This window comes from Diabrotica virgifera, chromosome 3, assembly GCF_917563875.1.
Source record: "Diabrotica virgifera virgifera chromosome 3, PGI_DIABVI_V3a".
Taxonomy (NCBI): domain Eukaryota; kingdom Metazoa; phylum Arthropoda; class Insecta; order Coleoptera; family Chrysomelidae; genus Diabrotica; species Diabrotica virgifera.
Genome location: NC_065445.1, coordinates 121,884,317 through 121,911,988, shown reverse-complemented (window position 1 = coordinate 121,911,988; position 27,672 = coordinate 121,884,317). Strand labels below are relative to the sequence as shown.

Below are 27,672 nucleotides of genomic sequence, written 5' to 3'. Positions count from 1 at the left end.
ATTGCCCTTTAAACATACTATCCAATAAAATATTTAAATTTTTCGATATTCTAAATGTAAAATTTGCAATTTTTGACATACGAGGGTTTCACTTTACGCCATCGCGATCGATATGTTTCTTCTTTTTGGTGGTGACTTCCGAATCGAATTAAATCTAAAGCTGTCTTTCCTTATAAAATAAAACTTTGAACTATAGACCAAAGCAGGTAATGCCAATATGTTATATCTGTCTCTTAGGACAGTTTACTGCTACCTATCAATATTTGGTAAATTCGTTATCATTCTTACCTTGCTAAGTAGGCCCCAATTCAAGATATTCCTTATTCTACGACTGTATTTACGAACACTCAAACAAAACTATGCTCTTGCGAATTCTACCTAAGCTTGATTATTGTAAATCTTATCAATCGTATTGATAAGATATTAAAATCATTTGAAAGTTTAGATTTTTTCGACGGAAATGAGACAATAGAATTTTATACAAGTTTCATCACAAATTATCTATCAGGTATTTGAAAATACCTGGAAAAAATATGTATCTAAGTAATACAATAGAATTTATAGCACTGATGATATATGATTTTATTTATTGATGTTTACATGATTCTTGGCAACACATACTTCTTCATCGAAGTATGTACAAAATTTATGTTTCTGGATTGGTCTAGAGATTGCAAATGTAACAGGTCTTGGGCCCACCAGTAAAAAAAATATATTACCTCCCTCACCGCACGAGACTTTTTTATTCGGTTATTCATGTCGAGTCGGACTATTTCGAAAAAATTCCGGGAGGGGGGTGTTTGAGAAATATAGAGTTTTCTCTATATTTACGAAACATCCGGCAACTAGAGTACCATCCTTAAAAATTTGTCGGACCGGAATACTACCTTCTTCTTTAAGTGCCATCTCCGCGGCGGCGGTCGGCAATCATCATAGCTATTCGTATTTTAGAGACGGCTGCTCTGGAAAGTTCATTTGATGTACCACTCTCTCAGGTTGCGCAGCCACGATATTCTGCGTCTCCTCCTATGCTTCTCTTTCCTTGAATCTTTCCCTGCATAATCAATTGGAACAAGCTGTATCTCTCTTCACGTGTAATATGTCCCGAGATATTCCCATTTTCTTGTTTTGATGGTATTTAGGATTTCCATTTCTTTATTCATCTTTCTCAGAACCTCTTTTTTTTGTGACGTGTTCTGTCCACGATATTTTCAGAATTTTTCTGTACACCCACAGCTCGAATGATTCTAGTTTTTTCATTGATTGCATTGATTCAAGGTCCAAGCTTCCATTCCATAAAACAAAGAGAAAACGTAGCACCTAGCCAATCTAACTCTTAGCTCCAACTTCAAATCTCTTGTGCAGAGCACTTTTCTCATTTTGTTAAAATTTGCTCTAGCCTTTTCTATTCTGATTTTGATTTCCTGTAAGTAATCTCCTATCTTGGCACAATAATTAATCACACAAACGATTACTCCAAAGAAATCAAAGTTCGAATAGAGAAAGCAAGAACAAACTTCAATAAAATGATAAAAGTACTTTGTGCAAGAGAACTGAAATTAGACTTGAGAGTTAGGCTGGCAAGGTGTTATATTTTCTCGACTCTGCTTTACGGGATAGAAGCATGGACACTTAACGCATCGACTACTAAAAAGTTGGAAGCATTTGAACTGTGAGTTGGTGTATAGAAGAATCCTGAAGATATCATGGACCGAGCATATAACAAACAACGAAGTCATGAGAAGAGTCAACAAAAGACTGGAAATATTGGAAACCATCAAGGCACGAAAGCTGCAGTATCTGGGGCATGTTATGCGTAATGAGAGATATAACATACTTCAGTTGATTATACAGGGGAAAATCCAGGGCAAGAGAAGTGTTGGAAGGAGACGAATCTCGTGGTTGCGTAACTTGAGGGAATGGTACGGATGCACATCAACCGAACTATTCAGAGCAGCAGCATCTAAGATCAGAATAGTCATGATGATTCCCAACCTCCGTCGCGGAGATGGCACGTGAAGAAGAAGAAGAAGAAGAAGTAATCTCCTGTGGAGTTGATAATTGTTCCAAGGTTTATGAAGAGATTCTCGTTATTTCTTTGAGTTTTCGATATTCTCATAAACTTTGTTTTCTTGACATTCATTGTTAGCCCTTATTCTTGTCCAAACTCTGCTATTCTGGTCACCAGCCTCTGAAGATCCCCAATATTTTCAGCTAAGATGACAGTGTTATCCGCATATCTAATGTTGTTAATGGGAACTCCATTTACCTTTATTCCAGCTGTCTCACCCTCAAGAGCTTTTCAAGATCTCTTCCGAGTAGGCTTAAAAAAGAATTGACGACAACACGCATCCCTGTCTCACTCCACGTCTGATTTCAATTTCCTCTGACAGCTGGTCGTTAACACGTACTTTTGCTCGTTGCTTATAGTATAAATTCGATATAATCCTGAGGTCATTGTAGTCCAGCTTCTTTGATTCCAGGACATGCATTAATTGTTCATGTCGTACTTTGTCGAATGCTTTATTATAGTCAATAAAACACCATACTACCAGTTACTTGTAAATATTTTTATCAAACAATTCTGCAAAAATCAGCTGAAGGGTTAAGGGAAAAAAACAAGGAATGTCACGTTATCTTTGTTTTGAGAAAATAGGAAATTTAATGTTTGTGACTACATATCTTTAAACCATTGCACTGAAGAAATAGTATTTATTTTTATTTAGTAAACTTAAAGTACATTGTATTTAATACACAAACACAATTTAACCAAATTTTTAAAGAACAGAGATAGAAAAATTAAAAAAGTACCTAACTACAATTAAAATCTGAAACAAACAAGGACTGTCCAAACGTCACGTTGTATTTTACATTACAATATTACTATACGTTACAAACATTAGTTGCGCCAGCTGATAGAAAGACTGAAAACAAAATGATGGCAACAAAAATGGCAATAAAAATTATAACGAAAGGCAATGCTTTTTTTGGTAGTCTAATGCAATGTCCGCCTGGTTTTTTTGACTTTTTGTCAGCAGCCTTTTTAAAATTATAGAATGTCTGTGTAACTCACTTTGAATTGTTAATTTATGAATCTCTGTAGCAACCTGGTCATAATTTAATGATTTTAGTTTCGCATGGAATTCATCAGATGCTGAACATGTGTCTAATCTTGGGTAACCAAATGACAAATTAAATTTCGTGAAAAAAATTTGCCGATATGTAACGTAAGAAACTTTAATAGTCGGATGTTTTTCTTTAAACAAGTTGAACATTTTTGTAATATTCAAACTCTCTGGTAAATACTTTTTCTTAGATTCGTGTAAACTGTAATGGAATAATCTAGTTTTAAAAGACTTGTGGTTATATACTGCTTCACGCGATTCTGGATGCAACTTTCTCTGCTGGGAACTGTGCTTACCACATTCAGAAGTCACGCCTTGTCCAGAAGTTCCTGTAGCTTTTAAATTTTTTTGTACGTGTTCAATTTTGTCCTTAGTTACACCGTATATTGACATGAATGCATTAAAACACACATTAATTTGTTGGGAAAACTCCATTACGCTTAACTCTACCTTCATTGGCCGTGTCCTAACACTTCAGTCTTTGGAGCTGTGGTTGTACAGAAGGATCCTGAAGATACCATGCACAAACAAAGTCACCAATGAAGAAGTACTACGGCTACGGAGGATGAACACAACCGCAGATTTGGTCAACATCGTGAAGAACAGTAAGCTGCAGTACTTGGGACATATAATGAGAAATCAGGGCAGATACGAGCTACTCCAATGCAGTTTACAAGGTAAAATTGAAGAAAAAAGGGCCCCAGGACGAAGAAGGATATCCTGCCTTGCTAACCTGAGAGCGTGGTATAGAAAGATCTCAACACAACTATTCCGTATAGCAACAAAGTAATCATCGCCAGAATGATCGTCAATCGGACGGAACGGACAGGCACCCTAAGAAGAAGAAGAAGTTTCTAACAAACACAAACAAAGGAAACTAAACGATTAAACTCGAAATAAAAACGTTAATTTTTGTTTTTGTTCAAGTGGACTCTCCTTGTTTTTACCTTTCACGCGTGGACATTTCCAGTTTTTATCCTTCGCAGTACTATTTTAAATAGGCATATTTATCGGACGGTCCAAGTTATTATCTACCAGTCTACTGTAAATAGTAAATAAATAAAATATCTGTTAGATAGTGTCACTATCTCAATTTCTTATAAAGTGTGACATTCCCTGTTTTTTCCTTCACCCTTCAGCTGTGATGGTATAAATTTTATGACTCTTTATGATACGTGCGCCCCCCCCCCCTCTGTCATAAATGATGATGTTTTGCAGGATTGTTTGATAAAAATATTTACAATTTACTAGTAATATTGTCCGATAAATTTTTAAGGGTACTTTAGTTGTCGTATCACCAAAGCTTAGAAACCTCTATTTTTACGAAACCCGCTCTTTACGAAATAGAAAAGTTGTCCGACTCGATATGAATATCTGAATAAAAAATCTCATGAGGGAGGTAATAATTTTTTTAAATGGTATGCCCAAGGACTATATGACTTAAATTATACCGGGTGTCCACTTATATTTTCCCCCATTTTAACTGCCTATAACTTCTAAACGGCTCAAGATAGAAATATTCGGTTTTAGCTCAACTGTTTTATTTTAGTAAAAATTTTGTCTGAATGAATTGAGTTTTTTATATCGCTTTCAATCACGAAAAAAAAATGGCGGATTTTTGAAAAAACTTTGTTGATTATTTTTTAATAGAACATCCAGTATATTTTTTTGTAAATTGAAAGAACGGTCATTCACCTATCCAGCGATATAAAGTTTTTTTAAATCGGTTGTCAAATGACTAAGTAATTAATTTTTAAAATGAGAGGTGCAACGTGTATTTTACCGTAAAAAACCGCTAAACGCCGTAAAAATAAGTGGCGCATACAATATTCCAGCTACAAAAGATCTGATATAAATATTACGTGGCGCGAAAATGTATTTTGATTTTGATGCAAAATAAAATTTTAGTTTTATTTTAAACGATTTTTCCATATTTGCTAAATTTGAAGTAAAACGCGCCACAAAAGAGTAACTTTGATACAGTTTGAATTTTGAAACTCTTTTGTGGCGCGTTTACTTTAAATTTAGCAAATATTATGGAAAATTCGTTTAAAATAAAACTAAAATTTTATTTTGCATCAAAATGAACATACATTTTCTCGCCACGTAATATTCATATCAGATATTTTGTAGCTGGAATATTGTATGCGCCACTCAATTTACGGCGTTTAGCGGTTTTTTATTCTTGTATCAGGAGTTTTTCAAAGTTTCTTATAAATTAAATGTATGCAGTTGAATGCAATTTTTTTCTATTACACGTTAAGCTTTATAAATGGTCGCCTTTGTCGCATTATCTCCCAAATGATCTAGTGTCCGTCGAATGTACACTATTTTTTTCTATTCGAAATAGATTGAAAAAAAATATTGGGATGGCCGGTTAATTAACTCGGATTGCCCGTTGTCAGATCAAATTTAGCGTCGTAACCACTACAACTACATAAACCATTTCGGGAATAATCGTTAATTTTATTATACTTTTATAGCTTAATAACTTCTAAACGGCTTAACCGATTTTGATCACTAAACATGAGTTTGAAACGTATTGACAAGTAGTAGTAGCTGATGCATCTAAGGTCAAGTATGATAACTGAAGCTATTACAGGAATTATTGAGCTTGAAAACCCGTTTGTCCCATAGTAAATATATTTGATCATACTTATGAAGCCTGTAACTAAAAAATTCGAATTTTCCCGGATATGAGGTATACTTACACCGTCAGATTCGTCTAGAGCCCTTCTACAAACGCTCAGTTATTTGCTTTAAAAACCAAAATTTTTAAAGTTTAGTTTTTCAGTTTTCGGCGATACTGAGCCGTGTTTATGTCTGATCTTGACGGCTTAAACACCATTTAAAAGCTTAACTCAACACTATTGATTTGGTGTATAAACGGTTCTCCTGTCTCTTCTTTAACCGAAGATATATACCCCCAAAAAATATGCCGCTTTGCAGTGGCGGCTCGTGACATCTGCTATAGGGTGTGCTGCATGAACCACGGCCAATATAAAATAATAGAAATAGAATAACATACGAAAACAAAAACAATAAAATTAGCTTTAATACTAATTAATAGTAACTAATAACGACATGCTATAAAAATCTGATTAACTTACATTTATTGCATTTTTCTAAATTGGAAATTAATACGCCGGTCCTTTTTTGTCGCAAACTTTTCGATTACTTTATCGTTAAAGTTCGGTATTGAAGCGATGAACTTTTTTTCTATCGAGAGTGTGGAAAGGGCTGTTAATCTGTCTTCGCGCATTGAATTTCTTAAAAATGTTTTGATCCGTTTTAAAGTTGAAAAACTACGTTCAGCTTCTGCTGTGGTCATTGGCGTAGTCACCAGAATTTGTATCAACTTTTTGGTTTCTGTTAATGTGTCCTCTAAATTATTAGAAATTATAAATTTTAGTAAAGGCACTGCACCTTTTAATGTTCTACACTCGATATTGGAATACAAAACTGACAGTTCTGTTCGCAAACGGTTTTTATCAAAGAAGTTATAAGCTGTACAAGTTAAATCCAATTCATTTTCAGGAAACTTATTATTATATTTTTCGAAATGTTCTGAAGATAAAAGTGTTGCGGCAACTAGATGATTTGTATATGCAAACCGTTCTTTTGCATTGTTTATAATAACATCACAAACTTCTAGACAGGCAATACGGTGATCCTGTTGGCTGTTATTTGGGCGTTTCCTTTTTTGGACACTAGGCGCCGCATTTAAATTTGAAGCTTGATGTATGATAGGGTCTATTTTATTTCGGACATTGTTAATACTTTGCTCAAAAACATGTATAGCTTTCTGTGCTTCGGTTGGGTCCATGTTCTTTTTTTGAAGATTATTGTACAAAACGTCAACATGTGGCATAATATAATGAAAAACAGTCAGCCAGAAAGTAAAATTTTGATCTTCCAGAATACGTCTAAGTCCTCTTGCTTCCTTGGAAGTAATAGCATTTGACTCTTCTTCTAGTTGCTCCATACACTCAATAATAAAGTCTCTATATTCGTAAACGACATTTACTGTACGAATATTGAAATTCCAGCGTGTAGGGATTGAACGAGGAATATTTTTTCCAACTATTTGATTTAAGACAGCTATTCTTTGAGGTGAATGACTAAAAAATCCAGGTATATCATGTAAATCTCCAAAAAATACGCGTACTTGGGAATTAATAGAACATGCTCTTGACATTATTAGATTCAATTGATGGGCGTAACAGTGCACAAAATGAGCAGTTTCATATTTTCTCTTAATTATTGTTTGCACTCCGCCATGTATCCCACTCATAACAGCTGCTCCGTCATAACTTTGTGCAATGAGCTTATTTTTGTTATTCTTTAATATTGGGTCTAAAACATTCAAAATTGTGTTAGCTAAGGTTTCAGCATCATGTTTTTCTGGAAGCAAAAAAGTCCAAAACCTTTCAACTGGAGCACCGTTTTTTACATAACGAAAAACAATGACCATTTGAAATTTCATAGAAACATCCGTTGTCTCATCAGCTATCACTGCTAAAAATGGGGCTTCATTGATTTCGTTTAAAATCTCCTCAGCGTATACTTCTAGCATGCAATCCAAAATATCATTTTGTATTGTTTTTGAGGTACCTTTGAAAATTGTCGCATTTGTAAGGTGTTCACTAAGTGTTTTATCAAGTTCAGCAGAAAAATTCACTAAACCACGAAAAATTCCAGGGTTATCTGATGTTTCAGATTCATCGTGTCCTCGTAAGGCGAGCTCAAAAGCCCCACAGAATTTTATACAGTCAATTATTTTTGACAAAACATACCTGTTTTTCGTCACCTCTTCATTGTGTTTTTGTATATTTATCCAATAAGCAGAGTCAAGTTGGGCCTGTATATTAAGTTTCCCAAATAATGCAAATCGCATTTCATTGTTCATATGAGTTTGCGTGTTTTCATGCTTCTTTATTTTTTCACTTAAATGCACTAGATCCCGCACTCCTGTCTCGCGCCACAATTTTTCCTCTTTATCTGCGCCGAATAATGCACACGGAAAACAGAAAAAAGCATTTTTTTCGGAACATCCACAAACCCACTGATTTCGTAGATACATGTCTTTATTAAATTTACGCGTATATGTTTTTCCACGGCTTTTACCGGACACTTCAATATTAAGATCAGGCATAGGACGGCCACGTTCTTTTATAATCAACTGTTGTTGATAGTGAAGTTTTTGAAATTTATTTACACCTAATTTAAATTGAAACTCCATTGTTTTAAACACGCTCGAACAAAACAAATTAAACAAAATTGTAACCTAAGAATTTCTAAACACGGCACAGATGCAACGGTCACGAATAACTGTCGTGAATTGCAGCTCGCAAACACATTTCCGAGGCCGTTAATCAGCCGATTGCCGAAGCACATCGGCTAAGATCGCCGTTTGCCTAATAAATGCATTTTACCGCTGCCAGTGTTTCGGTTGTTATCGACGCGGCTTCACTGGAGCAGCAAATACGTAAAAAGATTGCTTCACTGGAGCACCAAATACGTAAAAAAATTATACGGTTTCACTAGAGGAGTAAATACGTAAAAAAAATAATATTAATCATCGTTGTTGGTGAATTATTATTAACAGTTGATGTTTAATATGATAATATGGCAGATTTGAAATAAAACTATATTAATTATTCTTTAATAATTAAGATTTGCTATGGTTGTTTGGTAGTTCTGCAGCTCAGCAGCACATAAAGAAAAGCCGCCACTGCCGCTTTGTACCTACCAAGTCCTATAGTTGGCTTATGGGTGGTCAAAAGTCACAAACTACACCGGTTCTAAATTGGCCCTGACCCCCTCTTCAAACACACAAAAAAAATTCAGATCCGTTTAACTTTTCCAGTCACATACATACATATCCACAAATATTTTCCCTTTTTTAAATAGAAATTGAGCCATATTTCTGAGCTCGGTAACTTTTAAATGGTATAACCGATTTTTAAAATTAGACATGCGTTGGAAAGGTAATGATCAATACTATTATAAGCCGTAAAGATGGGACTTAAATTTTCGAAATTTTTGGGAGTTTTGGGGACGAGAACGAAAAACAGGCCCTAAATAGGAAGGGTCGTAAAATCCACACCCTTGGACCACAATGGATGGTTGACATATGAATGGGTGAGTCTTTTCCTGAACTTTAAGATTAGAGTTGGCACAATTTTCAATTCCGTGAGATTTAGAAAATCGAAAATTTCGTAATATATAGTGTCGCGTGTAGGGGGTGTGGGTGTGGCTGTGCGCCACTGGCGAGGACTGCCGTTCTCTGGTAATTGATATTATGTTATGTGCTTTCCACATTGCATCTCTCATTTTAAACATTAATTGTTCGGTAATTTGACAACTGATTTAAAAAAACTTTATATCGCTATGGATAGGTAAATGACCGTTCTTTCAATTTACAAAAAAATATACTGGGTGTTTCAATAAAAAAGTCGACAACGTTTTTTTTTCAAAAATCCGCCATTTTTTATTTAAAAGCGATATAAAAAATTCAATCCATTCAAGCAAAATTTTTCTAAAATAAAACATTTCAGCGAAAACCGCATATTTCCATCTTGAGTCGTTTAGAGTTTAGAAGATATAGGCTGTTAAAATGGGGGAAATATAAGTTTACACCCGGTATTACGCTGCAGTGCTAGTACGCTACAGTAAGAGATGGGAACTTACGGTTTGTTGTCAGTCATTCCATTAATCTATACAGTCAAGCCGTTAGGCAATCAGAAGACACATCTACAATGTTGTAAACTTCATCAGGCCAACCTTTTTTTTCGTCTTTAAAGAGGGGGGTCTGGAATCTTCAAAAGACACCTCAGTCCAGAACGCCGCCTGACTGACCTTGTGCAGGATTCATTCTTCGTAGTACCAGCGATAGTTCCCGAGGTGCTTTAAAACGCTCTCTCGTCGCCGAGGCTACGCCGAATGCCTACCTGCTAAACCAGACCCTCCTCTGTCATCCAGCGCTCCGAAAACGGAATGGCCGCTGCAAGGTCGACATCGCTTCCGAAGCACTTTACCTTCATTTGTCCACAGACTGTAAGCAAGGAGGCCCTTCGTTTTCCCCGTTCCCTCCTTTTTTTGGTCCCAAGATTGGGCTTTTTTTTAATTAGAGCTTCTTTCCCACAGTCTGTCTCATACAATATATCTCACTTATTCGCCTCTTGTCAAAACTTATTCCCTCTGCCTTCTACTCACCATATATTTCCCTCTCACCCTATCGTTGGTACAGCTGTTTTTCCTCCTCTTCTTTCTTCTTGATCACTACACGGATGTAGTTGTGTATGCTAGTCCAACCAGTTTTATTTTCAATCATTCTCTCAATCATTTCTCGCACTGTCACAAAATTCACACCTGTCTCTCTTTCCATTCTATTTCTTTCTACTATCCATCTGTTGCACTTTAGCATCGTATGTGTAACAGTGTCCGGGTGTCTGCAGTATAGACATTCATCAGTGTCAGCCTTTCCAAACCTAGAGAGGTAGGCTCTAAAACACCCGTGTCCTGTGAGCACCTGCGTCAGGAAATAGTCCTTGGAAAATAGTTTCTTGGGTGTTAGACACGCTCCTGCACATTGTAGCTCCACACTTTGCCTGTTCCTTTTCCCCTTCAGAATGATGGCCTCGGTTTTCTCTGCCGCGAGTTTCAGTCCATGCTGTGCCATCCATTTCTTCACGACGCCGCCTGCTTTCCGTACCCGGTATTTAAGATCTGGCTCGTCCCGCGCCACTACCAGCACAGCGAGATCGTCTGCAAATGCGAAGGTAGACGTACCCTCTCAATATTCACAGTTCAGAATCCCGTCATATGCTAGATTCCATAGCGTCGGGCCCAAGACAGATCCCTGGGGAACACCTGCCGTCACATCCACGATCGTGCCTTTCTCCACCATAATTCTTTTTTCAGACAGATATTCCGCTACCACGTTCATCAGGTATCCAGGACATTCTCTCTCCTCCATTGCCTTCATTACCTCTTTCCACTGCAGCGTATTGAATGCATTCCTAACATCGAACAACAACAGGGCCGCCCAACGGTGTTCATCCCCTCTATTGCGCAATGCGTCGAATACACTCACGATTGCATCAATCGTGCTTCTCCCTTTACAGAAACCAAACTGCCTCGGGGACAATCCTCCCGACCTCTCAATGATGCCATCGATACGTCCCCGCAGCATTCTTTCATACAGCTTACCGACGCACGGAAGAAGGCAGATGGGCCGATACTTTTCCCCAGCTTTGGGAAGCAGTACCAACTTCGATGTCCTCCAAGGCTCAGGAAAGGTCTGTGCTTCCAGCAGTGCATTCATGTGCTCCAGAAGCCACGCGGGCTCCGCCCGTCCCAGACACCTCACCGCCTCAGGTGATATCTGATCCAAACCGGGGGACCTGCGCGTCTTAAGTGCGCCCAATGCCTCGACAAGTTCATCCATGGTAAGGGGTACAGCCCGCTCAGCTTCCTCGTCTCTCCGTACACCATGCCACCTGCCCGCAGGAAAAAGCTCTCGTGTTACCTCGAGCTTCTTATCCATAGGCATTTCATACGAGGGGTACGCATGGAACTTTTTCATGGCGATCCTGTATCCCTGACCCCAGACGTCCTCATCCAGTTTTTCACACAGTTCTCTCCAGTGCCTTCTTTTTCTGTACGAATTTTCCTGTAGAGTTCCCTCTTCCGTAGGCGGTACTCCTCCTCGATCTCCTCGATGACATCAGGATCGACTCCTGCTCTGCCCCTTGCTCTCGTTAGCCTTCTTCTCATAACTATACATTCATTTCTTTGTGTCTCGATGTCCGCGTTCCACCAGTAGGGCATCTTGTTTACATCTCGGCGACCCCTTCTGCTTCCCTCCATCGCTTCTTTAATTACCCTCTCCAGGTTTTCGACTGTCGGTGATTGACCCTGCATCATGCTAACTCTCCATTTGATCAGCTCCTCGTATACTTTCCAGTCATTTCCATCGCCGCATCTGCCTCCCGACGTACCAGACGCGCGGACTGCGTTAGTAGTTCCCGCCCCGACTATCGAGAATCCGATGTACTGATGCTCCGTTCCGGTGTAGTCTGGTAAAACCTTCCAGCCTCTTGCTTTCGCCGCTATTCCTTGTGTCGCAATAGTCACGTCGATGTACGTACCTGTACCTCTCCTAACAAACGTAGGCGCCAGACCTGTGTTCAGTACTACTAGATCCAGAGTACCCACCCAGTCGGTCAGTATCCTGCCGCGAGTGTCGGTGATAGGAGATCCCCACTCCGCTGCTTTTGCATTAAAGTCTCCCAGCACTACGCATTCTCCTCCTGTGTTACCCACTTCCTGCATGATCTCGTCCATCTTCCTCTCATACTCACCCACTGTTATGTTTGGAGAAACTGTTATGTTTGGAGAAACATAACAGCAGACCAGCTGCATCTTCTCCATCCGGACGATCATGTATCCTTCTTTCGGTTTAATTTCATACACTCGCAGCTTTCTATTGTAGATTCGTACCCTTCCAGTCGTATCCACAAACCATCCTAGTTGGCCATCAGGCCAACCTAGTCATGACAGTTCTTCGATGGAGCTGCAGCTTTTTATTTCACTTCTTCTTTATTCAGTGATTTCCTCAATTCATCTTTGTACATACACCTCCTCCATTTGTTTCAATGTGTCTCAGTTTTGTGTCGTGTACAGGTTTATTTACTGTATTTTGACCCCCTGTAAACTGCTTTATTTGCAGAATTAGAAAAAAATGTAAAATAAAAAAGTAATTCGATTTTTAAAATATGATTTTTTGACATATTATATAACATACAAGTGACGTTATCCATTTGAGCTTGATGACATAATCGACTATTTTTTTAAATGAGAATAGGGGTCGTGTGCTAGCTCGTTTGAACGGTAATTCAATTCTCTATTCAGTAATATAAACATTAAGATAATTATTTATACAGAGTGTTCAAAAAAATGTTGTTTGAATTAAATTATTTGACACAAAAAGAAGAATGTATGTAATTTATTTAATTTAAAATACATTTTACTGCTGTTAGAAAACAGAAATAAAAGTTTATTGCACAAATAAACATTTATTTTTGCTTAAATTCAATGTTCAAACTGCCAAGAGGCAGATGGGTGGCAGCTTGAACATTGAATTTAAGTGAAAAATAATGTTTATTTGTTTAATAAACATTTATTTCTGTTTTCTGACAGTAGTAGAATGTATTTTGAATTAAATAAATTATATACATTCTTGTTTTTGTGTCAATTAATTTAATTAAAAATAATTTTTTGGACACCCTGTATAATCAATTATGTTAATGTTTATATTACTGAATAGGGAATTGAATAACATTTCAAATGAGCTAGCACTCGACCCCTATTCCCATTTAAAAAAATGGTCGATTACGTCATCACGACCAAATGGATAACGTCACTAGTACGATATATATGTCAAAACATCATAATTTAAAAATGGAATAACTTTTGTATTTTACATTTTTTTCTAATTCTGTAAATAAAGCAGTTTACGGGGGGTCAAAATATAGTGAATATCCCTGTACATTAATTTTTCTCATCTGCTTTCTTTAGAGTATCGTACTAACTGGTCCTTGCAGGCCTTATTTTCTTTATTCTCCCCACGTCTGCCATCATGATATTTTGTTACTATTGAGTCTGGGATGTAGTTTGTCTATTATTGCCCATCTTTTCCATATACCGAGTCATTTCCTTATTTATTTATGTATGTTATTGTTGTAATGATATATTTGATTTTGGTTATTCACTAACCATTTTTTATTGTCAACGACTCTTTACCAATGGCCGAAGCTCCTCCTACATCACTGTTGAGATTGGCGACCATTAGCAAAGAAACAGACGAATTACCCTGCGGCACTACTCTGTGGCGCCACAAAGTAGTTTCCGATGATTAACCGTAAATTCTTATGTAAATTAAATGTGCCATTCTAGACGAGCGACAGCGGCCAGCCACTGTCTATGGTTTTGCCCAGCCACTGTCGCTCGTCTGGAATGGCACTTTTAATTTACATAAGAATTTACGGCTAATAATCGGAAACTACTTTGTGGCGCCACACAGTAGTGCTGCAGAGTGGTCCGTCTGTTTCTTCACTTACAGCAAAATTTTTTCTATCGTATGCTGCGTGTATTAGATTATTTCCGTTTAGTTCGGAGAAATAAGAAAAAAAAATATCCTGTTGGTGACACAACCCCCTCCAATCCGAAACCAAATTTTTTGAGTAGTACGGGCATCTATAATAATAACCTATATGTTTCCTGCAGCCGATTTTGATGATATACATAGTTATAAACAAATGAAGATCAAAAAATGGTAAATTTTCGTGGTTTTCGTCTACTAAGAAACCCATAAATCGTCTATGTCGAAAATGTCTATCCTTATTGGTTGCTTAAAAAATTGTAAAATAAATCATAAATTTTGAGTTTATATAAATATTTATAACTTATGTAGGTAAAAGAGGCAACCGATTATGTATGTATGTATGTATAACTTATGTAAAAATTAACTTAGAACCTTCATATTACACGGAATTCTGAGACTTCTGGTGCTTAAACATACCCTAAATTTCAAAGTAATTGGTCAAATAGTTTAAAAGATATTTAATTTGTTTATCCCAAATTAAGTTTTTTTGCAACACTATAAGTCAGAAAATGATGAAGTTACAGTAATACTTTGGATAGTTTATGAAAGAAGAAGATTGACACTATTAATTTAAAAAAAAATGACAAAAAAGTAATTCTAAATATTGCAAAATTATTTTGCAAGAACATGTGAATTAAAAAAAGGGGGCTAATTCGTGGCAGTCTTTTTAACGGTTAAAAAGTTATTCTAATTGTTTATAAGTAAGCTAAAAATCGACATGTCTTTGCAAAATAATTTTACACTGTTTAAAATTACTTTTTGTCATTTTTCTTTAATTAAGTTAATAGTATAAAATATTCTTCTTTCATAAACTATCCGAAATATTACTGTAACCTTATAATTTTCTGACTTATAGTGTCGCAAAAAAAAATGAATTTGGGATAAACAAATTAAATACCTTTTAAAGTATTTGACCAATTTTTTTGAAATTTAAAATATACTTTAAGCACAAGAAGTCTCAGCATTCCGTGTACTAAGATGGTTCTTAAGTTAGTTTTTACATAAGTTATGAATATTAAAAAAAACTGAAAATTTATGATTTATTTTGCAATTTTATAAGCAACCAATAAGGATAGACATATTCAGCGAACGCCATATTGAAGTTTTTTTTACAATTTATGAGTTTCTTACCCTCAAATTTGTTTAAAATGCTTAACTTTTTGGTAATAGACGAAAAAGCGAAAATTTACCGTTTTTTGATTTCATTTGTTTATAACTATGTATATCATCAAAAGCGGCTGCAGGAAACATATAGGTTATTAACATAGATGTCCATACTACTCAAACAATTTGGTTTTGGCCTGGAGGGGGATGTGTCACGAGAAAAATCTTATTTCTCTAGACTAGTTGGAAAAACTATGGTCACAACTGCTCTCACATAAAAACCGTCTTTGTTAGTTTAATCTTTAATATTTAGATTGACCTTTTATCCAAAAATTCGTTACGTGTGGTATTCGTCATTCGGTGGTTTCTATTTGGGGAAGGTTCCTGCTGTTTACAGATCAAAGGACCACGGCACTTTTCTTATATAAAAGTCGTTTCAGTTAAATTGGCTAAAACTTTGCAGCTAAGTTTTTGGAAATCGAAACGATAAAAAAATAAAAAAATGTAATTTTTATTACGATTAGTTGTCGTTTAATCCCATCTGAAAATATCTGTGCAAAACTAAAACAGTAAACTCCAAGGCACATTTGTTAAAAGTAATTAAAATTTGGTTACGACTAGAGACTAGAGAAAGTAGACCGCTGAACGATACCAGGCTAATTAAAATTTTTGTTTTTATTTCTAATCTGATTCAATTGAAGCCGGCTCAACGTGTTTTCCTGAAAACGGAACAGAGTTGTACTTGTCATCTCAAATCAAATGTCTAATACCGTTTCAGAATAAATCACAGCCTTCAGCTCTTGAAAGGTAACTAATTATTTATATTAGGCCTGGATCCCGGGTACCAAAAAAAGGTTAATTAATAGCAAGCTGAAAATTTGTTAATAGCTTAACGGTGTCTAGTCAAACAAACTTTGATACCGGGAACACTGAAACAGGGGCAGTTTTAATTGTGGAACAGGTTACAGGTTTCGAACGTCAGACTACGAAAACGTCCCATGTATTTGTCGGTCAGAACTTCAAATTGATTTTTTACCCTTTTGTTAAACTCTCATGCAAATTAAGACTGCTATTTACCACCAATATAATTCCTGTCATTTGACATGTTCTACGTGTCGGACTTATTAAAATGTCCAACATATTTATCGGACAAACATTTTTTTCCAGGAACCAAAGCTTTTCACCTCGCAATTTTTACAGAATGGATCAATTTGCTTGAACATTTGAGAATAAGTAGTGGATAGTCCATGGATCAAAATCTATATGATCTCGACAGGCGCTTTTACCATGGGGGTGGTTGCCACCAGTGGCGGCCCGTGAGGTAGTGCCATAAAGCCATGGCACTACCTTGCTAACTATGCAGAAACATATTTTTTATCTTCAAAACTTTTTAATTCCTGTTAATTTTTTTGTGTGTATTTCTTTTGATCTTCATAAATTATATAAAATATGGCAACTACGGGCGTAATATCCCTGCCGACAGCGGAGATTATTCGATAGGAGAATCTCCTTCGTGCCAAAGTCAGTACTAACACGACTAAAGAGAGAAATATTTTACGAGCATTCTATGTAAGTGGCAGAGAAAGAGCTATATTGGACTATTAGTATACCTTAAAATGAGAATCTCTGCGCCGGGCACGAGGTTGAGCTTCTTTACGTGCTGGTTTGTCACTTTTATTATGTATATTTTCTGTTAAAAAGTTTTTGTATTTATAATTAAACTTTTAGTGCATCATGATCGTGGGTGTAGTATAAATAATATTTTGATTATTTCTTAAGTTTAATTTATTAATTGACAATGAAGATTAGTATCTTAAAAATTTTTTAAGAAATTTAAATTTTTAAGAATATTTTTTTTAAATATTAAAAAAAAACTACAAATGTTATAAGGTTTTGCGGAGCTTTCGAGTTAGCTTTAACAGGTCACGATGAAAAAGAAAATTCAGAAAATAGAGGCATATTTAAGGAGCTGGTCAATTTTAGGGCCGAATTAGACAACGACTTAAAGGTTCATATTATTCAAAGTACCAGATCTTTCAAAGGTCTACCTTCTCCGGACATTTAGTTGCTTCTAATTTATTAATGTCGGAGAAGTTTTCTGCTTATAAGGCTCAGTTCTCCGAATCATTTCTTAATGAAAAATAGAAACAATTTTAATTTTTAAGCAAAACTCTATTTAAAACTGAATTAGAAGTGGGTACTGTATTAGCGAGACGAATTAAGTACTACCTCTGGGGCTGTTTCGCTATCGGTTTTATTGTAGAGGGAATGCTTAAAAAGCACATTTGAAGAAACTATTAAACTTTTAAGTGTTTCAGTTACCATTCCTATATCAACATCTGAAGCAGAACTCTGTTTTTCGATGTTAAAACATAGTGCTTTAGGTATGCTACCTGCAGAAAAGCATTTGGTAAATTGTATTGATAATTTTAATAATAAAGTCATTGAAAACTTTGCAACCAAAAAATAAAAGAATGAACTTCATACATCGTAAACTTTAAAAGTGGCATTACAAAAATTTGTGCATGTGTGTGAATAATGAAATAGTATTATCTTTATAAATTGGTAAATAGAGACTAAATCGTAATAACAATCAAGCACTATCAGCAGTAAATGCTGGTGGTAGGTTAAGAGGTTTTTATTATTAATTAATTTACGGAACTGTTTTGATCAATGTTGGACAATTGCTTGGCACCTCAGATCAATAAACATAAGATACATAAAATAAAAGTATCCGCGCATATATTTTTTTAGTTTTTGTTGTAAGTATACCCTTTTTCACAATATCGTGAATCCGTCACTAAAAATTTTGGCGGCTGTCCGAGTTCTGGCACTACCTTCTTAAAGTGGTACGAGCCGCCACTGGTTGCCACCCATCTCGGGAGTGGAAATTTTTTATTATATTTTGACCGCAAAAGTTAATAAAAACATTCATTCTAATCAAAAAATGTTCTATACATTTTTTTGATAAAATTAATTGTTTTTGATTTATACGCTATCGAAAGTGTTAGTTTTATTTCTAAAAATCAATGTTTTTCGATTGTATACTCATTTACGATTCACTCAATTTTTGCCGTAGAACAAATTTTATTAAACCAAGTTCTTGGGAATTAAATTACCTACAATTTCATATTTAAATATTTTTTCGTATCTCTGATGCTAATCATTCTATTCTGAAGAAAATGGCATTTTTTACCAAATTGCAAACATTCGTTATTCGATCTAACAATAAAACACTGAAAACGTTTGTTTTCTATACTTCCACAAAATTTATTACACCTATCTGACTACAGCTGTTTCGGCAGAGTGCCTTTCTCAAATGATATAGTTTACAATGTGTTTGCCTTTTTAAGTCTTTAACTGAAGAGGTTGAGGAGTGGGGAGCTGTTTGTCTCGAGTTGGTCATTCAGAATTATATCTGTATTTTTCAGTTTATTAATTTCCATAGATTCTAAAAAAGATAGCTTAAGGCCTTTATTTTGAATATGCAGAATTTGAAACTCTTCATTGAAAGAATGATTATGATCTAGCCGATGATTCAATGAAGAGTTTCAAATTCTGCATATTCAAAATAAAGGCCTTAAGCTATCTTTTTTAGAATCTATGGAAATTAATAAACTGAAAAATACAGATATAATTCTGAATGACCAACTCGAGACAAACAGCTCCCCACTCCTCAACCTCTTCAGTTAAAGACTTAAAAAAGGCAAACACATTGTAAACTATATCACTTGAGAAAGGCACTCTGCCGAAACAGCTGTAGTCAGATAGTTGTAATAAATTTTGTGGAAGTATAGAAAACAAACGTTTTCAGTGTTTTATTGTTAGATAAAATGAACTTCCATCAAGTAACGGTCGAATCCATCAATTATTCGTTATTCGCTTTAAACTTCAGTTTTTTAAAAACCAATATTTCTAAGCCAGTCAAACTTCTAGAATCCAATAATAATACATAAATAAAGAACAATAAATAAGACCAATGACTAAAAACACCTCTAACTTACATTATTATGCTTCAAATTGGATTTCTCCTCGTTTTTCAAAAAAATATATTGATTTTTTAACCGTAACTTTTTTATTTTTTATCTTAGAAAGTTCGTTAAGTTCGTTAAAAAAGAATGTCGTAGGCTTTTACAAGATCTATAAGGCTATTAATATTAAATCTTTTTAAAACCCTCCGTCACAAAAAGAGGTTGTTTTGAAAGGGTTGGCAAAGGTGGTTTTTGCATGATATTACAAGTTTTAATTGTCAATAGCTCACTCAATTTTTGTTTTTAAAAAATTTCTGCAAACAAAATTCTTGGGAATTAAATAAGCTACAATCTCATGTTTAAATTTTTTTTCGTATCTCTTTCTATTCTGAATAAAAGGGCATTTTTTACCAAACTACAAAAGCTCGTTATTGGCTTTTAACTCAATTTTTTTTTAAAAACATCATTTTAAGCCGATCAAACTTTTAAAACCCATTAACAATACATAAATCAAGAAAACCAAATCAGGTCAATGACAAATTTTAATTAGGGTGGTGATTAGGGGGTTGTTTCCTATCACTTTTTTGCTGAAAAAAAATAGGGACTGACATTGTTTTCATTATAAGGCACTTAATTTTTTTAGCTAGAGATTTTTTTTATTTCTGGAGATACATATTTTTAAATACATACCTTAAATTAGTTTCAACAAGTTATCCTCGAAAAATGCATAGTTTTCCCGTCCTTTGACTTTGAAACTACGATATTTAGCATTTGACGAAGAAGAGCCAAGATATAATAAAGTACAGCTCGATTACTATTGGTCTTAAAGAAAATAAAAAAATGGTTTCTTGTCAAGAAAAGTTGTTTTGATAAAACGAAAGCTTTTTGAGTTATTAGCAGATAATTGATTAAAAACATTATTTTTTTCGATATAAAACTAACACTTTCGATAACGAATAAATCGAAAACTATTAATTTTATCAAAAAAATGTATAGAACGTTTTTTGCTTATAACGAATGTTTTACCAACTGTTGCGGTCAAAATATAATAAAAATTTCCACCCCCGAGATGGGGTGGCAACAACCCCCATGGTAAAAACGCCTTTTGGTATGATATCGATTTTGATCCTTGGACTATCCACTACTTATTCTCAAATTTTCAAGCAAATCGATCCATTCTGTAGAAATTGCGAGGTTTTGTCCTATTCTTCACTTCCGAGCTTCATTACTTGGACTAATAATAGGTATAAAGTTTGCTATTGAACTTAAAAACAATAACCTGCTAGTTTTCACAATCATAAACTTGTCAGGATGACACGTTCCATAATTAAAATCACGTTCCCCAATCAAGACTTCCCCTGATCCAGTGTTCCCATACATCAAAGTTTGTCTGACTAGACACTGTTAAGTAATTATCAAATTTTCAGCTTGCTATTAATCAACTTCCTTTTGGTACGCATGATCCAGGCCTAATAGATTATTATTTATTTTGTTCGTAATGAGGTTTGTAGAGACGTGCACGTCTTCTGCGAGCCCAAAACCCCCCGACTAGCAAAATAGAATTTATTTCCGTCAATAATTTCCGAATTTCAAATTTATCATTTTTTATCACTTCGAAATGCATTTTTGTTCAGTCGCTGAAGGTTTTCACCTCCGATTTCGTTGTAGTTCAGAGAAATAAGGGAAAAAATATCCTGTTGGTGACATAACCCCCTCCAGGCCGAAACCAAATTTTTTGAGTAGCATGGACATCTATATTAATAACCTAAGTATATGTTTCATGCAGCCGATTTTGATGATATACCTACATAGTTATAAGCAAATGAAGATCAAAAAACGGTAAATTTTTGCTTTTTTCGTCTATAACCGAAAAGTTAAGTAGTTTAAACAAATTTGAGAGTGAGAAACTCATAAATCGTATAAAAAACTTCAATATGGCGTTCGCTGAATATGTCAATCCTTATTGGTTGCTTAGAAAATTGCAAAATAAATCATAAATTTTGAGTTTTTATAAATATTCATAACTTATGTAAAAATTAACTTAGAACGTTCTTATTACACAGAATGCTGAGACTTCTCGTGCTTAAATCATACCCTAAATTTCAAAGTAATTGGTCAAATAGTTTAAAAGTTATTTAATTTGTTTATCCCAAATTAATTTTTTTTTGCAATGCAATGAGTCAGAAAATGATGAAGTTACACTAATGCTTTGAATAGTTTATGAAAGAAGAAAATTTATAATATTAATATAATTGAAAAGAAATGACAAAAAATAATTCTAAATACTGCAAAAATATTTTGCAAAAACATGTGAATTAAAAAAGGGGGGCTAACTTCGTCCCTAATTGTCCTAGGACAATTGTTTTTCTTTCTAAATGTGTATAAAAATTCAGTCTTTCTAAATATGAAAAAATAATTTTTCTACGGGTAACGGTTAAAAAGTTATTGTAATTGTTTATAAGTAAGCAAAAAATCGACGTGTTTTTGCAAAATAATTTTACACTGTTTAAAATTACTTTTTGTCATTTTTTTTAATTGAGTCAATAGTATAAATGTTCGTCTTCCATAAACTGTCAGAAGTCTTACTGCAACCTCATAATTTTCTGACTTATGGTGTCGCAAAAAAAATGAATTTGGGATAAACAAATTAAATAACTTTTAAACTATTCGACCAATTGCTTTGAAATTTAAAATGTAATTTAAGCACCAGAAGTCTCAGCAATTCGTGTAATAAGAAGGGTCTAAGTTAATTTTTACATAAGTTATGAATATTTATAAAAACTCAAAATTTATGATTTATTTTGCAATTTTCTAAGCAACCAATAAGGATAGACATATTCAGCGAACGTCATATTGAAATTTTTTAGACGATTTATGAGTTTCTTACTCTCAAAGTTTAAAATGCTTACCTTTTTGGTTATAGACAAATAAAGCGAAAATTTACCGTTTTGTGATCTTCATTTGTTTATAACTATGTAGGTATATCATCAAAATCGGCTGCAGGAAACATAAAGATTATTAATATAGATGTCCATACTACCAAAAAAATTTGGTTTCGGCCTGGAGGGATGTGTCACGAGAAAAATCTTATTTCTCTGGACTTTTGAACCTCCATCGATTTTCATTAAAATTGGTGAGTAATGATACCTTAAGAAACCAAAGTGATATGATGCCAACTTGCGCTTTTACCCTGGGCCACTTCTTCTCGGGGGTGAAAATTATTTTATTAAAAATAACCACATTAATCGATAGAGGGACAAATTTCAAGCAAAATTTGTTATACTATAAAGGGGACATTAAAAAATTAATATTTATTTTTTGAGTTCCTTAAGATCATCCTATCGTGCTATCAACTTCTTTTTGAGCTTATTTCATAGGTATTTCTGAGTAATTTGACAAGTGTTTAATAAGTATGTACCTACATGTTCTAAAATGCATCGTTTTTCTGTTATTTAAGCATGACTAATTAGATTTCAGTACTCGCCGAAAAAGTATATCTATATTAAAATACCAACTCACTTTGAATTAATACTAAAATATGTTTCAAGTAATAATCAATTTTGGTAATGACAACTTTTTTATAAAAACTTGGTTTTTGAGGTATTTATGAAAAATCACTTTAAAACAATAATTTTTCATGAAAAATTAAAATTTATCTTTAAAAACTTAAAAAGCATTGATTTGTCTCTCTATCTATTTCTGGGGTTATTGTTAATATAATAATTTTCACCCCCTAGAAAGGGTGGCATCAACACCAGAGTAAAAGCGCAAGTTGGCACCATGTCACTTAACCCTTGTAGGCCGAAACAGCAGCAACAAATTACCTATTGTAAAAGAATATAACTAGATATAGAAATGGAAAACCGAATGAAATGTTTATATTTCAGTTGTACGATACACAAAATGATCAGACATGTTTATAAATTCATTATAATTACATAAAGATTTGCGTCATTTTTTTTTTCACTCAAATTAAAATTGAGTAGTCCGGCCGTGGAAAAAGTTTACGCTATTTCTAGACGCTCTAAAAATTTTATTTTTGGCGCATATCCAATGAAAAGTGCCAGCAATACTCTCCAGTTGTTATGCCCCAGGAAAAGAGGAATTCGGTTTCGGAAATGTAGCTAATCGTTGACACATTTTTATTATAAACTTATTGCTTCAGTTAAACATGGCTAAAACTATGATTTTGAGTGTCTTCCTGATTACTTCTTGTTTCTTATTCAATTACGTGACATGTGCAAAGACTGTTGTAACTATCGGTAAGTTTGAAATTTCCGGCAATAACATATTAAACGTGTCATGTGTGTATATGGTAGAGGTAGACGATCATAACACTCAAATGATTGATGTCAGTAAATAGAATTGTAAATTTTTGGAATCGTAATGTTCAGCTCTATTCTAATCTGCTATGAATAACGGATATCAAATTTTACTTTTACTATTAATTATAAAATGATTTCTTATATTCATACATTTTTAAATTTGCCAATAATAATTATTATTTCCTTGCCTACATTCCACCTGACTACCAAGATTTTTATTTGGAAATATTTTTTTGATCAACAGAAAAAGAAAACCTGAAACTTGATGTATAGATAAACCGTTGATTGATAAATATAGGGGGGTATATATACATATACGTTAAAGTAACTTATGAAGCGCTACTGATTAATTTCATCTGGAATGCTAATTAGCTGATTTTTAAGATTTTTTTTTACAAAAAAAGGGATCAACTTTATTTTGTGCGCAACTTGTTTATTTCTGATACTAGAAACTTTAACACTTTAAAAAGTTATGATGAGTTTTCCCCGAAAAGTGCTTAATTTTTTGGTTATTTCACGTAGAAATACTCAATTTGGAATTTGACGAATAAGAACCTACTTTTCGTTAGCTAGAACTCTGCTCTTACTGGGTCTACGACTTCATATGTCATATATAAAACATTTTTTTCATTTTTTGATAAGCTGTATTTTTGCTATGAATATTTTTTTTTGGTGAAATACTTCTTTTTTTAGTTATTTGCGAAAATCCGTCTAAAACGTACTTTTTTTGAAAAATGAATATATTCACGCGCAAATAACTCGAAATATTTATTTTCCTAACAAGTGCAGAAAGTCATTCTTTTCCGCACGCGACTGCAGTTTGCCGAACGACGCGAAGCGGGAGTTCGGCAAGAAGTCGAGTGCGGAAAAGAGACTTTCTGCAAGAGTTAGGAACAATATTTTTTCTAAGAGTCTTTAAAAAATTACCAAAATTAATTTAATTAATATGAAAATACATACACAAATTAATTCTTTGACAAGGTTGTCAAAACCAAACTTTCAATATAATTAGTTAGCATGAGGACGATCTTGGTTTCCATGACGATGATTCAAAACGACTGTTATTGTCTACCGATTTGACTTTCGAATATTATGTCAAAATAATTTTATTTCATCGAATTGTCGCGTTAATTTCATTAAAACAGGAACACAATAAGATATATTTGAAATAAATTAGTAAATATCTTCTAACTATTAGTTTATTGCATGTATTATAATTACTTTAATGCCATATTAACATATCTAAATTAACACGCGTGCGGAAAAGTAAAAACCGCGTGTGGAAAAGTAACACGCGTGCGGAAAAGTAACACGCGTGCGGAAAAGTGAAACTTTCTAAACTAAAATGCGTGCGCGAAAGTAGACATTTTTGCACGCTCGTAGAAAAAGTATTTACTTGTGAGGTCAAGACTAGTGAAAAAAACTCTATAGTCAATAATTTATATTTTCAACATTTTTGCAGAAAAAAAAAACAAAAAGAATTAATACATGCGTTAATACAGATTAATATGATAGCGACTGCTGCGTTAAAATTTTGAATACGGACCACGTAAAATAAGTGCTTGTTCTTGGCTAGCTTCAACAAATTTACGCTAGGCGCGCCACTATACGGGCAGATTTTAAAGGGAACAAAATAATGCACTGTGTTTCGCATCTTCTCCTATATTTATCAATAAACGGATAAACATTGTAGGTAAGGTTTTTTCTTTTAAGTGTATTTTTGTTTATTTTAAGGCTGCCATCAATAATGTTAACTTACAATTTTCGAATACTCGTAAAAAGTGATATATTTCTTTGAGGAACTGAAACATTAAGAAAGTTTGTGTGATTCATGTAAAATTGGATAAAGAACCTAGCATAAATAAATTATGTATATTTTATACCACATCATGCAGCATATAGTATCTACTGCTAAACGTAGGCCTTCCTCAGTTTTCTACAGTGCTTTCAATCTAGTGCTTGTAAATTCAGTTTGATGTAATCCTCTTTATATCATCTGCCCACCGTATACCTACCAGGTCTTCTCCTACGCCTACATGCCTTAAATCTAGGAGGCCAATCAATAACGTGTTTGGCAATTAACAAAAAAACTAGAAAACAACTAGCCGATATGGTATACCATTTGAAGTAATAAAGCATATTATAAATTGAAGAAAACTTTCATCTATTTGTCAAGCCATTTAGTAATATTTATAAGCCGGGTGAAATCCGAGAAGACTGGTTCAAATCCTCATTTATAACTATCCCTAAAATACCGGAGCCGAGGAACTGTTATTCTGACTCTGTTTCTGACCCTTTAGCCTTATAGTCCGATCCGATCCTTAAGATCCGAATATAGATCGATCTGTACCCATCTATAAGACACGTCAAAGTAATAATGAATTTTGTGGTGGACATCAGAACTCATCATTGGATCATGGTAAACAAAAAATTCAAACATATTTTATTAGCTTATGAATTTTTCGAGGTAACGCTGTCGAATATTTTTAGTTTTATCGACTTTTGACTTTTTGATATCACTCAGAAGTCAAAACAACAATTTTTTTGCAAAAAAGGGTGAAAATCAACATATTTATTATTGTTAAACAAAAAATAAGCAAAAAAAAAATATTTTGACAGCGGCAAGGAATGTCTAAAGAAAATATATACAAAATTCCAGGTAGGACGGTTAAGTGGTTTTTGAGCTTCAATGCTCAAAATGCTTACAGCCTGTCAAGGGCGAATATAAGAGGGGGCCGAGGGGGCCCGGGCCCCTCCCGAAATAAAAATAAATAAATGAAAAATGGTTGATGAAGTTAAAAAATACAAGTTAACACAAAATATTGAAGTGGATGGAGATTGATTGATTTTATGGAGATTGATATATACTGTTTGTTGTGCATGCTGCCTGTTCGGAAGGATTTATCCAAGGAGCATAACTGGTTTATAGAGCCTACACTACTATTTTATAGTGGAGATTATCATTGTCAAATGAATTCCAAAATTTTTGAAAAATATGTAATAGAAAAATTGTTAAGACATTAAACAAGAAAAAGGGGAAAAAGCTCGGACTCGGAAGTAGGTGCTAATTATGGTAACCCCTCACTTACGTCCGCGCATTATTCTCCCCTTCCTTTTTTGGGATCTCCCTAAACGGCAACTTTGCTCAGAGTCGTTCTTAACGGAGCCAGTACATTTTACTTACTACCGCTTTAATTTTAGCGATATGGCAACGCTGTGCGGAACGTTCTCGGCGCATGCTGTGTTGATTGTTTTCAGAGAAGCGTCAGTTACAAACTGCAATTAAGTGGTGTTGAGTTTGCTTTATTTGTTATTCGTTTGTTGTTATCCGTTGTTATATAGTTCAGCTCATTTCGTTATGAAGAGACAAGCTTCAATTGAAACCTTTTTTACGAAAAGGCTAAACGTAAGTGAACCTAGTGAAGTTAACTGTGCCGTTAGCAATGATGCTGCGTCTTCTGTTGTTGCTACTACGAGCACCGATCCATTTCCAGTAGCAGAGGACCGTAACCAGTTAGGCTTATTACAAGTAAGAGCAAACAAATATGATATTGGACACTATTGTCAAATCAACTCTACTCAAAGCTTAACAAATGAAGAAAAAAATTCACTGTTAGAAAATGTTTGGAAACCTCCGATTGGATATAAATTTCCTACTGTTTCTAGTTCAAACCATGCTAGATCTTTTCAAATGAAATGGCTAGAAGAATTTAAGTGGTTAGCATATTCCGAGGAAAAATCTGGGTCATTTTGTAAATACTGCGTAATATTTTCTCACTCCGAAACTGTAGGAAAAGGAGACCACCAAATGTCAGGGGCATTGGTAAATAAGGCTTTCACTAATTTGAAAAAGGCAAAAGAAGTATTTGGTAAACACGAAAAATGTACATATCACAAACGATCAATTTTGGTAGCTCAAAATACAAAATCTGTTGTAACTAAAAAATCGGAGAGTGTTATCAATCAACTAAATGCTC

At 34.4% G+C, this 27,672-nt stretch overlaps 2 protein-coding genes across 2 annotated transcripts in view; one reads left to right on the top strand and one right to left on the bottom strand.

The window, feature by feature from the left end:
* LOC114334348 (chitin synthase chs-2) overlaps window positions 1–411 on the bottom strand; it is a 167,101-nt gene extending 166,690 nt beyond the window's left edge. Inside the window, exon 1 of the mRNA XM_050646885.1 lies at window positions 289–411. The gene's annotated coding sequence lies outside the window, so the exon portion shown is untranslated. The remainder of the gene's footprint in view (window positions 1–288) is intronic.
* Window positions 412–23,440: 23,029 nt separating this feature from the next.
* LOC114336187 (glutamate receptor ionotropic, kainate 2-like) overlaps window positions 23,441–27,672 on the top strand; it is a 137,544-nt gene continuing 133,312 nt past the window's right edge. The window contains exon 1 of the mRNA XM_050646884.1: window positions 23,441–23,632. Within this exon, the coding sequence (XP_050502841.1) occupies window positions 23,542–23,632 (91 nt within the window). The 5' untranslated portion in view covers window positions 23,441–23,541. The remainder of the gene's footprint in view (window positions 23,633–27,672) is intronic.